The 13,408-nt window shown below is 38.7% G+C and overlaps 7 protein-coding genes across 7 annotated transcripts; 2 read left to right on the top strand and 5 right to left on the bottom strand. All coding sequences in view use genetic code 12, as the record gives it.

The window, feature by feature from the left end:
- Positions 1-108: 108 nt before the first annotated feature.
- SPAPADRAFT_72018 (17-beta-hydroxysteroid dehydrogenase-like protein) lies at positions 109-1,908 on the bottom strand (the record flags this gene model as incomplete). The annotated part of the gene is made up of 1 exon (XM_007375870.1): positions 109-1,908. The coding sequence occupies one exon, from the start codon at positions 1,661-1,663 to the stop codon at positions 161-163; it is 1,503 nt and encodes a 500-aa protein (XP_007375932.1).
- On the top strand, positions 1,850-5,269 carry SPAPADRAFT_138093 (ATP-dependent 3'-5' DNA helicase; the record flags this gene model as incomplete). Its single annotated transcript, XM_007375869.1, has 1 exon — positions 1,850-5,269. One exon carries the CDS (start codon positions 1,850-1,852, stop codon positions 5,267-5,269), a length of 3,420 nt encoding a protein of 1,139 aa, XP_007375931.1.
- Positions 5,270-5,276: 7 nt separating this feature from the next.
- On the bottom strand, positions 5,277-7,346 carry SPAPADRAFT_139198 (uncharacterized protein; the record flags this gene model as incomplete). Its single annotated transcript, XM_007375868.1, has 1 exon — positions 5,277-7,346. The coding sequence occupies one exon, from the start codon at positions 7,344-7,346 to the stop codon at positions 5,277-5,279; it is 2,070 nt and encodes a 689-aa protein (XP_007375930.1).
- Positions 7,347-7,415: 69 nt separating this feature from the next.
- Positions 7,416-8,689, bottom strand: SPAPADRAFT_61718 (uncharacterized protein; the record flags this gene model as incomplete). The annotated part of the gene is made up of 1 exon (XM_007375867.1): positions 7,416-8,689. The coding sequence occupies one exon, from the start codon at positions 8,622-8,624 to the stop codon at positions 7,599-7,601; it is 1,026 nt and encodes a 341-aa protein (XP_007375929.1).
- A 544-nt stretch (positions 8,690-9,233) lies between these two features.
- On the bottom strand, positions 9,234-9,723 carry SPAPADRAFT_61717 (uncharacterized protein; the record flags this gene model as incomplete). The annotated part of the gene is made up of 1 exon (XM_007375866.1): positions 9,234-9,723. One exon carries the CDS (start codon positions 9,694-9,696, stop codon positions 9,295-9,297), a length of 402 nt encoding a protein of 133 aa, XP_007375928.1.
- Positions 9,724-9,972: 249 nt separating this feature from the next.
- On the bottom strand, positions 9,973-11,163 carry CSK1 (mitogen-activated protein kinase; the record flags this gene model as incomplete). The annotated part of the gene is made up of 2 exons (XM_007375865.1): positions 9,973-10,818; positions 10,882-11,163. 2 exons carry the CDS (start codon positions 11,161-11,163, stop codon positions 9,973-9,975), a joined length of 1,128 nt encoding a protein of 375 aa, XP_007375927.1.
- A 943-nt stretch (positions 11,164-12,106) lies between these two features.
- On the top strand, positions 12,107-13,273 carry SPAPADRAFT_61716 (uncharacterized protein; the record flags this gene model as incomplete). Its single annotated transcript, XM_007375864.1, has 1 exon — positions 12,107-13,273. One exon carries the CDS (start codon positions 12,746-12,748, stop codon positions 12,944-12,946), a length of 201 nt encoding a protein of 66 aa, XP_007375926.1.
- Between the last annotated feature and the right edge of the window lie 135 nt (positions 13,274-13,408).

Genomic DNA, 13,408 nt, shown 5'->3' with positions numbered 1-13,408 from the left:
CTATGGTGGTGGATTCTTGTTGTGTTGCCACTTACTGTTTTACTAATTGCCTTTATCGGAAATCTGGGTCAGTGGAAAATCGAGGGTCGTGCGAAATGGTCAAATCTGTAATGACTGCAAAAACCAAACACATATATTTGAAATAAAACTAACTAACAAACTAACTACAATGAGTGTAATATCCAGCTAACCCCTGATCGAACCCCAGTTCCCATTCCCAAAGAAAGTTCAGCTTACCTTTTGCATGAACGTGTTCTTGCAATCTTGCTTGTTTCCAAGCTTGTTTTCTCCCGATTCTAGACCCATGGAATTTAGCAAACGCATCAGCATCAGCCCAAGCAGTAGTGAACCCATCCTTAAATCTATCATGATCATATTTTTCTTTAGGATTAGCAGAATGCCAATAGTTCTTATGCCCTTCAAAAGCTGATTCTAAAGCCTGATCGAATTCGGATTGGCCTGGGGCGTGTTCTATTTTTGGCGGTGGGGACAATGCACCTTTTTCAGTCATGGTTTTAAAATCCCATTCACCACCATTACCAGATTGGAATTTGAATGTCCAGAAATAAGTACCACAGGTACGTTCTTGCATTAAATCACCTTGACGTCTTCCGTAATCACATACTAATCCGTCTCTGTTATGGTTACCGATCTTATCCCAGGAGGCAGTGTCAAGTACGCAGGAATATTCCCCAACCATGATATCAACATATTTACCACCTTCTGACAAGTTTGTCAAGAGATCATTCTGTAAATCATTGATGATCTGCTGTGGTTCCTTCAGTTTATCCTTATCATCAAAACATCTATAACAATGGTGGTCAATCACTACACCAATATTTTGGCCCAAGTCATTCTGTTGCTCTTGAACCCATTTAACCCATTGGTCAGTCCACCAACCATCAGAAATAACAATGGGGACTTTCTTGTCATGAGAACGGATTTCGTTAATAGCAGCAGAATAATACTTGGATCTTTTCTTAGTAGAATCGGTAAAATCTGCTTCATTTACAATTTGAATGCCAGCAATATTTTCATACTTGCTTAAATCTTGAGCAACAAATCCTACCGCTTTAGCCATTTGGAGCTGAGCTGATTCACTATCCCAAAACTTACTTTCCCCTGGTTCGCCTGAATGATCAGATTTGTTGGCACCGTATGGTAAACCATGGATATCTACAATTACAGAAATGTTGTGCTTTGCAGCTACTTCAATGTACTTCTCCTTGATGATTGACCAGGCATTGGCATACACGTGCTTATACTTTTCAAACTTAAACCCACTAGTATATGCACCACCGTCAATATCCCAATATCCAATGGGCAACCTAATTGAATTAGCTCCATGATCGACTAACCAGTTCCAATCATCGTCATTGGCGTATTCATTCCAATGATTCTCAAACCTGTTTCTTGCTTCTTCTTCTCCATACTTATCCACTAAATCCTTGACTGCTTTCAATTCACAATCAACACCGCTATCGTTGATAAATAAATCGTGGTAAATCCATTTTTCCAACACAAAGCAAGCACCGAAATTAACACCATAGTTCTTTCTTGATTGGTAGATTTGACTGGTGGATGGTGGTTGTCCAGGAGTAGCTGCTGGATCAGCAGCCTCCACTTTGCCTCCCTTGTGTGAAAGTTTCAATTTCGAGAACATGTCTTGCCTGCTTGAAGAAAAAGATGAATTGATCAAAATCTGAGATCTTTGAATCAGACAGCAACAATTGCGTATTTATGCGCCTCCTTATATTTCTTTCGTTCCACACACCCCCCATCGAATATTACTATACCCGAAAAATAGTTTGGATTGCTTTGGTTTGCTCTTTGTTGTCAACACAATGATATGAATCAATCTTCAGTATCCATTCCATCCGAATGGCCCCCGTTTTTCACCCGTCTAGCACAAATATTCTTCCAGATCAATACGCATCTAACGTTCCTATCTTCACATTCACGTAATATCATCCCATCCATTGAACTACTCCAGAAATTAAACAATACAATCATACCCCTCGATCTAGTCATCATCAAACTGATATTCCCACCAGGTGAAATCTTTTTTGACTATGTTGATGAAAACCAAGTGCAATTGTCATTCATAGAAGAAGTCAAGATTGATCCATATAAAGGATACCAGCAGACACCCATAGCCGACAAACTCCCTGATGAACATGAACATCATTCTAAGCATATCCTAATTTTCGATTTCCAAGATGCAAAGCTACATAGTATAGCTGCAGCAGTGAAGGGCAAAAAGAGGGTGAGGTATGAACAAGGGGTCGATTTTGACCATGATCAACGTAGGGAGTTTTTCCTTTCTAGTTCTGCTTACAATTTGACACCACTTACTCATTCACAACTTATTCACTTGATTAATAGTAGAAATGGAAAGTTTATTGAACTTATTAAGGAATACATTGATCAATTTCATGGTCAACTGAAGTATTCTCTTGCTGAAGAGAAGTTGCTCGCCAAAGCAAATAAACTCATTCCTGAACCACCTCATTTGACAGATATAATAGAAGACGTTCAAGAAAAAGACGAGATCATCCAAGAACTGACAATGGACTTATCTTCAGATGAAATGATTCAAGCTTTAAAAGATTCTCGTATTTATCAAGATCAAATTGCAATTGTACAGACGTTAGATCAAGCAAAGGGACCAGAATATAATCAATTGTCTGCACGAGTATCAGATACTATTCATCCTGATCTTAAACAAGCGTTACTCGCTGCCAAAGGCATTTCCATAGATGAAGGACTTTATACGCATCAAACAATGGCTTTAGAAAATCTTCTATCTAATGATTCTCATGTCATTGTAAGTACACCCACGGCATCAGGTAAATCTTTAATTTATCAAATCCCTATGCTTAACGCTATACTATGGGATATCCAATCGGGGCTAAAAACGCGATACTCCACAGCATTCTTTATTTTCCCCACCAAGGCCCTAGCACAAGATCAATTACGACATCTCCGCGATTTTATCAAGTATATCCCCAACCTTAAGCGACCCATTACAGTCAATGCATACGATGGAGACACACCATTTAAAGAACGAGAGCAAATCATGAAGGAATCGGACATCCTATTTACGAATCCCGACACAATCCACGCATCGATTCTCCCCAAGAATCACTATGGTCCATGGAAGGAATTCCTCACTCAGTTGAAGTTTGTCGTCATGGATGAATTGCATGTATATCGCGGTACTTTTGGGATTAATGTTAGTTTTGTCATGGGGAGATTACAAAGAATCAACCACATGTTGAGTCCTGGCGATAAACCAGTTCGGTTTGTTTCGTGTTCGGCTACCATTCAGAATCCCGTGTCTCATTTTCGAGCAGTTTGCTCATTGAGTCAAGAGGACACTGTGGTTCATGTCGCTCAAGATGGAAGTCCGCATTGTGAAAAGAAATTAGTGGTATGGAATCCTCCATTACTAATGAATAAGCGAGGTGATAAACAAAAGACAGACAGTAATAGTCCAATGGCTCCTCGAGTAGGTATGATTGCAGAACTGGCAAAAGTATTGCTAAGTTTATTATCGGCATATAAAGAGATCAAGGCTATTGTATTCTGTCCCATTCGAGTGGTATGTGAAATGTTAATGAAGGAAGTACGGTATCTACTTCAAAACACTTCTTTCTCAAAATCAGGAATAGATCAAAGTGACATATTGGCATATCGTGGAGGGTATAGCAAATCTGATCGTCGAATCATTGAACGAAAAATGTTTGATGGACAATTACGGGCTATCATCGCCACTAATGCATTAGAATTAGGGATTGATTTATCTGATTTGGATGTGGTTATATGTTGTGGGTTCCCCATGCTGAAACTGAACTTGCATCAACAGTTTGGACGGGCAGGGAGGGGTCACCGAACCAGTGGAAGTCTTGCGATTTTCGTGCCTGGTCGTAATCCCTTGGATCAGTATTATCTAGATAACCCATTGGAACTTGTTGATCGAACATATGAAGAATTATGTGTACAGGGGTTAAGAAATATGGATTCAAGTTCGTTAATCTTGGAACGGCATTTGCAATGTGCGGCATATGAAGAAGCTATTGATTTACAAAACGACTTCAAGTGGATCCTCCCAGGTGGTTCTTTCAAAATGTATTCCCAACTCGTAGAGTCGCATTTACTATTAGATAATGATGGAAAATACAAGCCACATCCACTGTTCTTGCCTAAACCTCATAACCTTGTGCAAATTCGGGCGGTGGAAGAAGTTCAATTTGCCGTGGTTGATATTACAAACAATCGAAACATAATAATTGAAGAAGTTGAAGCGTCAAGAACAAGTTTCACGCTTTATGAAGGCGGTATTTTCCTCCATCAAGGACAGCAATACCTCGTTAAAGAATTCAACCACAAGGATCACTATGCCAAAGTCGAGCGGGTTAATGTTGATTGGACGACCCTGCAGCGAGACTTCACCGACATAGACCCAGAAGAAGTCGAGCTGGTTAAACCATTATACCCTATGGAACATCCACAACCATTAGACATCCCGGCATTTTTTGGCAAAATCAAAATCACCATGAAAGTGTTTGGATTTTTCAAAGTGAATCGTCGTGAAGAGATAATTGAGGCTGTGGAAGTCAAGAACCCACCAGTTATAATGCATGCCAAAGGGTTTTGGATCAATGTTCCTCGTCAAGTGTTGAAAATCCTTGAAGGTAAACAATTGTCGGCAGCCGGTGCCGTGCATGCCTCCGAACATGCCATCATGAACATGCTTCCTATTTTCATCAATGGATCTCCTGACAAAGGAGCTACTATTGGCACATTGGAACTTGCAACTGAATGCAAAGCGCCAACTAAAGAATTCTCGGGTCGGGAATCTTCCAGGAAACGTCCAGCACGATTGATCTTTTATGATACGAAAGGGGGGAAATTGGGATCAGGAATCTCGTATAAATCATATGAATGTATTGATGCTATACTACATGCTACGTTTAAACGAGTCAAGAATTGTCTTTGTGAATGGGGGTGTCCCCTTTGTATCATAAGTAGTGATTGTCGAGAGCAAATGAAAGTCATTTCGAAACCAGGCGCTATTCTTGTTCTTGGATCCATCCTAGGCAAAGATTTGGACATACTTAAGGACGAGGTTCCTGATGGACCCGAGTTTAATATGCCCGATGTGAACACGGATACAATTGTTGAAAGCTCATCCAACGTGAAGTTCTCGCCCGATGTGAAAATCCTACAAGTCACGAGAAACAGAAGGTGTTTTACAGGAGTATAATATTTATTTAGGACTTGCTAGACATTCTAGTTCGTATAAATGATGCACGCTTAGATAATCTCTTTGCCAAATTGTCCTTTCTAACCGGCGATTCGTTGGCCTCTATCGATAAACTTCTCATTGATTGCGAAACATTGTCACTGTTTGATCGTCTATATGATTTTCGTCTCATCAAATCCACGGCGGGTGAGCTTGCCCTCAGAGTAGTGCTTCCCGTGTGTTCCCCGTTTTCTTTTGGTTTGTTTCGAACTCTTGGCTGAAGTGTAGGGCCCGGTGGTAGTTGTTTTCTTTTCGACATTCGGAAAACACTTTGCACTGGTTTTAAATAGATAGATGCCAATGAACCAATATTCAATTCTAATTCATCAAGAATCTCAGGGTTGATGTTGTCGTTATCGGAAGAAATTATAGGATTGCTGTTTAATATCACTTTCTTGGTGTTTTCTTGGAATTCTCCATTAGGTCCACTGGCATATTCGGAAGACAAGAGTCGCCAGTATATGTATCCTCTATCTCTAATGTCTGGATTGTTGACTTCTTCCGTGGCCCATTTTAACACTTGTAAAACAATTGATTCTCCCTTGGTTGGAAATTTCAAGTAATACTTTGTTGCCGTGGTCAAGGTTGCATATTGAACTTCTTCAGGATCATCTTTGAATGTAGATATGAAATCCTGTAAAATAGATTCTGGATCAGCGATATTCTCACAATATTGACCTACAATCCAAATTAAGGAAGTTTTTGCATCAGGTTCATCAATCAAGTGATGGTGTTTGATTAATTCCTCGATGGCAAACTCGAATCGGCCCGGATACTTTCTTAAAATGTTCTTTATGACAATCGCAGCCTCTTGAACAATGTATGATACTCCATGGGACACAATATCACAAATGACCTCGACACATAAATCGGCCGCATTTTCTAGTTTGATTGCTAAATTCCCAAATGCACGTATCGCCTTTCTGGCCATAGGCACATCGATTTCAGTGGCGTATTCTTCAAGTTCACGAAGAACCAGACCAACATTGGATTCATTGGCCAACAAGTATATGATTTCTAATTTGGTATCTTTGACGTATATTGGATCGTCAAATCGACAATAAAACATTTCCACGTCTAGATAGACTAGGTCTTTCCTTCCTAAAAGTAACAAGATAACGTTTCGCAACACGACAAACTGTGTTTCATCTGGCTTGGATAATAATGATACTAAAGAAGTTCCTAACCTCTTGGGCAATACTGGTAAATGTAATTCGGGATTCTTGGCGTAATTGCAGTAGTAGATGATAGCTTTGATTGCATTCAAAACCACTGATGAATTCTCATGCTGTAAAGAAGGAAGGATGGCTTCAACCATATCAATAGCTTCATCTTCGCTCTGCGGGACATATGACATTAGTGAATTTATCAAATATATTTGGTTCCATTCATTTGCTGATGCAAGTAGAGATACCAAAGTAAGTGCATGAGATTTGTCAATGGTTAAATTCAAGGATTTGCTTACGTCAGTGACGGAATTCAATGCTGCCAATGCATTCGAAACGACCGTCTGGTTATTATCATAAAGCAAATGGTTTAATTTCTCCACTAGGTTTGCCTTTTCAGTTGCTGCTGGATCATGGCGATACAATCTGGCCACAGCATACGCGGCAATCTTACGGACATGAGGATCAGGATCTTGCAACAGATCATCTAGTGACTCAATAGTCAAGTTTATAAACTCTTTTTTGTTTATACTGGACATGGTCTTTAATGCTAAGCCACGTAGAATAGGGGATGTGTCATGTTTGAAGCGATCCAAGTACGGAATGGAATTCACGGAATCTTCGCTGACAGGAGCATATGTAACAATATACTCCAAACATAGCTTCCGTATTTCTAGATCCTCGTATTTCAAAAGGGGGACTATGTCGGGCATCAAATTGACAATCTCCTGGTTGTTCAAGATTATATTGGCCAACACCTTGCGTAGGGTGCTCTTGATCCGAGTTATTGGTTTGGACTTTTTGAAAGCCTGATCCAACTCAGCACGCAACTCTGCACTTTTGGACTTTGAGAATAGCTTACCGTCGCTCATGGTACTGGTGGGTTCGGTTGGGGTATGTTGGCATAAAGTGGTGCCTACAATTTGCGGATCATTTTTTTCAAGCAAAGCGCGTAATGTCGGCAATTAAATCAACAAACTACACATAGTGAAAAAGAAGCTTTAACCAACTACAAAGACAACATCCTTATACCGACATGTATGAAACTAAAACAAAACTGAAGACTAAACCTAAAGCTATCAACATTTTGTATCTCCTAAATCATAAATAAACCTATCATAAACTCATAACTGAACGTAACCAGAAGCATAAGAAACACTACTCTCACCACTTCTTCTCACAGGATTACTCTGGGAATACCCAATCCAATTGAAAACTCCATCCACAGGAGAAGAACGAGGCGCCTTCTTGTGATACTCTTCAACTAACCTTAACACAATTGAAATCGGCTTTTGGCCACAGATGGTATTGCCTGTGATCTTTATATACTCTTGCCAATCCCTGGATGACCCCTTGGTAGCAATATCAAGCGCCATTCTATCCAACAATTCAATAGACTTGTAAATTTCCAACTCCTTGGGTTTGTTGAATGTCCCCAACAGGTACAAATCATGGCCCACGGTTTTCAAACTAGTGTCTTCTGTATTCAAGTACTTGGTATATGAAAATCGTGACCCCCAATGACAAAAGTCGGAACTAATGATGAAATGGTTTTCTTCGTGGTCCATATATGGAAGTAAACACTCGACTATATCTTCATTCAACTTCTCATCCATGCCACTAATCATAATAGGTATGATCTTGGGCATCCCCAATGGAGCTTTCTCGCCTCGATAGTGAATAAAAGGGGCGTGCATCTCGAATGAATGTTCATCCTCGTCAACTTCTTCAGACATCAACTTAAACACGGCATCGCGACTGTCAAACTTGGATTCCTTCCTGAGAAGCTTGGATATGGTTTCTTTATCCACGGGAATCTCTCCAAATGGCGTTGCATAACTGTCAAAAGATGACACCAAGGCGTAATTTCTGAAATAGACGTGGTGGGAAGGACCCAATAAAAACACCCGCTTCACTTTGGATGTATCCCATGCAGTAAATGTTTCTGCTAATCGCTCACCGGAATATGCATACCCGGCATGAGGGCCAATAAGAATCCGAGCTCCAGGAATGCTGTCATTTGCTATTGGTCCATGTATCGTCTTTTCATTTCTCTTTGCCTTTTCGAAAAATGAATCCAACTGGGCTCTTAGTTTAGTGGGGCTGTTGGTATACCATGAACCAGCATGTGTAGCTGATCTTACATTCATTGTAATATTCTTCAAGATTTTAGGTTCACTTCTACCAGCTAACACAAAAGGAGACTATATGCGGTGTAATTTAGGGAGGCAACGGATTTCACTTTCGTCATCACCAAAAAGGGAAATCACCGCACCATTCCGCAACCTTGCTGAAAGCGGTAATACCAAAAAAAAAAAAGCCTCCTCAAAATCAGGCTTGTCAGCAGTCATCGTCATAGTGACGTAGGTCAACATAATTAGCTTTCAAGTTAACAAGGCTATCATCTCCTCCTCCCTCCTCTGCCAACTTTAATTTAAAGAATATTGTGATTTATGGTGTTTATGCACGAAAGGTAATATATTTGTCTAATAGTTTGACAGATTATAACTCCGGTAGTTTACGAGATACTATTACGAATAATTCAACTAAAACAAGATACTGCAACAAAAAGATTTCTCTAATACATGGACATCGGAAGATCTTTGCCAGTGTTGTTTCCAATGTGACTCAGTTATTCCTTAATTAGGAAACATTTTCCTTGACACAAAGATGTGGCATTGTTTAATTGTTAGAAAATATATGTTGGACTCGGCAAGCTTATGTACAATGTGGGGAAAAAAAGTCTAAGTTGCATTTATCATAAAAACTTTATATTCAAGAAAAGACATAGAAAACGGGTATCACATCTATATAAAACGCCTATTTAACAATTTCAAGAGTCCAGTCGTTGGAAACTAACATTTCGTCACCAGCATAATAGGTGGAGTTGGCACCGTAGTGACCTCTCAGGAAGAACCCACCTGGACTATCATCTTCTGGGAACTTCTTAACATACACTTCATCTCCTGGTTCATAACTACCAATTTCAACTTCTCTAGTTCTAACAGTAATTCCAGCCTTCTTAACCACTTGGATATATCTAAAGTTCTCAAGTTTTCTATTCATAATCACGAAATGCATTTCCATAATATACTTCTTACCACCTGGGATCTTAATGTGAATGCTATCAACATCTTTTACCGGCACATCAACTGGGTCCTGACCTTCGACCTTTAAGACGAATTTAATAATCTCGAAATCTGGATGTCTTTTAAGAACCATTCTTGCTATGTTGTGTTGTGTTGTGCTGATTTCTGAAACCAAAAGTACAACTTTCCAGACTTATCGATCGCTATTTATACTGTAGTTTTCTTTGTTAGATCAGGCATTATGCAACCAAATGTTATTATTTAAACAATAACCGGACCTGACCCATTTTCATCATGTGATTGCTCTTTTTTTTTGTACTAATTAACATCCTATTCCCAGTGTGTGCACATGATAAATTGCTTCATGTTGCAAAACTTAAAATTACTTTTTCTTGGGTTATGGGTTTCTCTATCCGTCAAGTCCGACCTTGCAAGTATCTTTGAAATGCTTAACTTCGAGCTCTAACAAGTCCTTTAGTTGTGAAATATTGTTGGCACGCCCTTCAAAACTAAAATCAAACAATTCCTTAGATACAGGTTCGTCCGAGGCATTTCTCGTATTTCTGAAAAATGCATGGCCGAGGATTTGCTCCACCTCTAATCTTTTTTTGTAATCCCATTGTAATAACTTTTCTAACAAATTAATTGCCTCATGCGGAGCAAACGGGTATAAGCTTTTCCACTTTACAGGTTTGTACTTAACCCAGAGCAACCCCTCCACTTTCCAGTTGTATTTTTTAACCGTATCCAATGGAGGATTGCCCAAGATCTTGAACAACTCATGGATTTGTTCATTCAGATTCTTGCCGGGAAATAATGGTCGTCTCCCAAACAATTCTCCAAGAATACACCCAGCCGCCCAGATATCAACCGCTTTTGTGTAATTCTTGGTTGACAAGATTAATTCGGGTGCCCGATACCATCTCGTAGCAACATAGTTCGTGATTGTAGCAGAACGATTCTTGAAGTATTTTGGATTAATTCCTCGTGCCAATCCAAAATCACAAATCTTGAGAATCCCCTGTGTAGTCACTAATATATTACCGGGTTTTAAATCTCGATGTATGACATCGGCTGAATGAATGTATTTGATTCCACACATGATTTGGTACATAAAATTTTGAATATGAAACTCGGAGAATTGAACATTGGAATACAACACTCTTGCCAAATCCAAATCTGCCAACTCTTGAAAGCAGTATAATCCATCATACGGTTTGACGTACACAACATCCAAGTCGATCAAAGTCGAAATCTAATTCCATGTTAGTAATATAGTTCCCCTTTTTTTGTGTGTGACAACCACGCTAGTACTTACATTTTTATGACCTCGAAAGAACTTCATGAATTTAAGCTCTCTGATAGCTCTAATTAATAGTATATCCTTGTTGAAGATCTTTGTCACTTTTTTGATAGCAATCTTGTGTTCATGACCGGAATTCAAACTCTTGGCGTCTATAGCTAAACAAACAACTCCATATGAACCTTTACCTAATACTTTAATGATTTCATAGCGGGAATCAACAAGGAAATGGTTTTCATTGTCAGTGTAAGTTGAACAAGACATCATATAACCGTTCCTATTCTTGACTGAAGACATTGTATTGGTGTTTTAAGGAGTAGTATGTCGGTTGCAAACAGGTGTTTGTTTTTCGTCCCGCCACTTTTTTTGATCGAAAAATCTGAGCCAGAATTATGTTACAGAATATTAGGGGAGAGGGGGGAGCAGGTGGCACTCTCTTACAACAGAGCAATATAACATATTCTAGTAATCAACATTTAGCTCTCTGAGTTGGCAAGGTATTTCTTATTCCTTTATTTGACTTTCTGGTCTCTCCGACACGAAACAATTCAAATAAAGGAAAATGAAAGTTGATATTCCGCTTGAACCCCTTTAATAACTATCATGGAAGTATATTTGGTCTCTTGATATATATTTTATTGGTTTTGGACTACATATTGAAGAATTTGTTTTGTTAGTTTGAGAATATTTGCTCAAATTTGGGCCAGAATCCTCCATAAATTAATAAACCCGGCACATTAAAAATTGAGACGAAACAGACACAGTATTGAAGTACAAAGGTTATATACTGTGTTAAACATCACACTAGCTCGTAAAATGCTTTATAAAAGACCAAACTCAAACTTGAAATCTGTACTCATTTCATTCTCACCAGACATGCAGTAGGATCGGATGGTTTCATCGTAAAGGTCCCTTGGCCCAGTTGGTTAAGGCGTGGTGCTAATAACGCCAAGATCAGCAGTTCGATCCTGCTAGGGACCATTTCTTTTTGCTCTGTCCACTTCTTTCATCTTGGTGTTCAACAATATATCTTGTATGATTTGGAAAAATTAAGTTTTCACTTGAACGGAGCTGCAAATATTTTTTTGTCTGTTTAAAGTAAAATGTGCGAGATTTTTGGGGGATGCTTATTTTCAGGTACATTTTTTTTTTCTTCCAGAGATAAGCTATGGAAGTTAAGCCACTTTTTTTTTTTTGCCTCAACACGTATACTATTGTTTCAAATGGTTTATATTCATTTATGTACTTCTTATCGAATAGCGCTACGATGCCATACAGGTGACTGTTGTTACTTATTCTTGATGTGCTTACTGCAAGCTCGTGTCATGGGAGAGGGGGAGAGGACTACCCCACAATTTCCCATAGTACATGCAGGACAAAAAATGGTAGCTATTGCTACAGCACTTGAATAAGTGTTCACCTATAAACTTGCGATTGTAATTAATTAATTGTTAGTTTCGCCGAAATTGATCACGTACAGCCATTACATAAGAAGTTATTTAAACACAAAACGTTGATATCTAAGTTGCTATATTGGGTAATTATAAACCTTAAAGCATGACAAGGCGAAGTTTAAGAAAGGCACAAGAGTGGGGAATATTCCTAAAGTTTGTGTCAAAGATGACCACCACATCTAGGATATATTCCTTCGAACCTAGTTTGTATTTGAAATCTACGGCAAACTCAAATTAGGAAACATGTAAAAGCCGTAAGCGGCTATCATTGAATTCAATTCATTCATTATTCTTTCAAGTGTATTAATATTTTTTTTTTTGAGCATTGATGAATGTACCTGAAACCTACTGCATTAGCTGATGTAACAACAAGAGTTGGCTGGAAAATCAAAGAAAAAAAATAATAATCAGCCAAGTGGTCACTGATGTATCTTGAATATTCAAGATTTATATCAGCTAAGTTCAGCCAGAACCTGCAACAATATGCAGCCGTTTATTTTTCTTATCAAGGCGATACTGTTAATGATTTGATAGCAAAACTTCCAAACATTCTGATAGCCCCATCACTATCTCGTAACTTTTCAAACAAATCAGACAATGCTCGCTTGAGATTAACCACCGAGTAAAAAAAAAAGCTCGCTCGCTTTTCTTTTCCGTGAGAAACTAAAAACGCAATGTGAGGGGGTAATTATGTAAATACAAAGAATCGTTTCATCATCTGCCCCTCTTCAAAATAGTATCGTACCTCATCGAGAAGTTATCTGAACTGAAAGATATGAAGTAGGCAAGCCTTAATCTAATTTTTTTTTAGGTGGACACACAAAGACGAGATTTCTAGACCGTATTTTGTAAACTGGTTGGACCTTGTCTCAATCGTCGATTCTTAAATGGGTAGTTAAGGCAATTAGCCTCGACCTAGTTACGTTTGCCGGAATCATAATCGCCGTGGTGTTACATAAAGAGAAACCGTTAATTTTTTTTTAAATACGCATTAAAGTTGCAAAGTATTTTTTAACAAATTATTTTCTTTATCCAAAAAATTTGTATTCTTTTTTTTTTTTGAATTCATACGGCGTTTGAAACTTAAA

Source organism: Spathaspora passalidarum (genome assembly GCF_000223485.1).
Source record: "Spathaspora passalidarum NRRL Y-27907 unplaced genomic scaffold SPAPAscaffold_4, whole genome shotgun sequence".
NCBI lineage: Eukaryota > Fungi > Ascomycota > Pichiomycetes > Serinales > Debaryomycetaceae > Spathaspora > Spathaspora passalidarum.
Note: the sequence above shows the minus strand (reverse complement) of the source record. Positions and strands in the feature narration are given on the sequence as shown.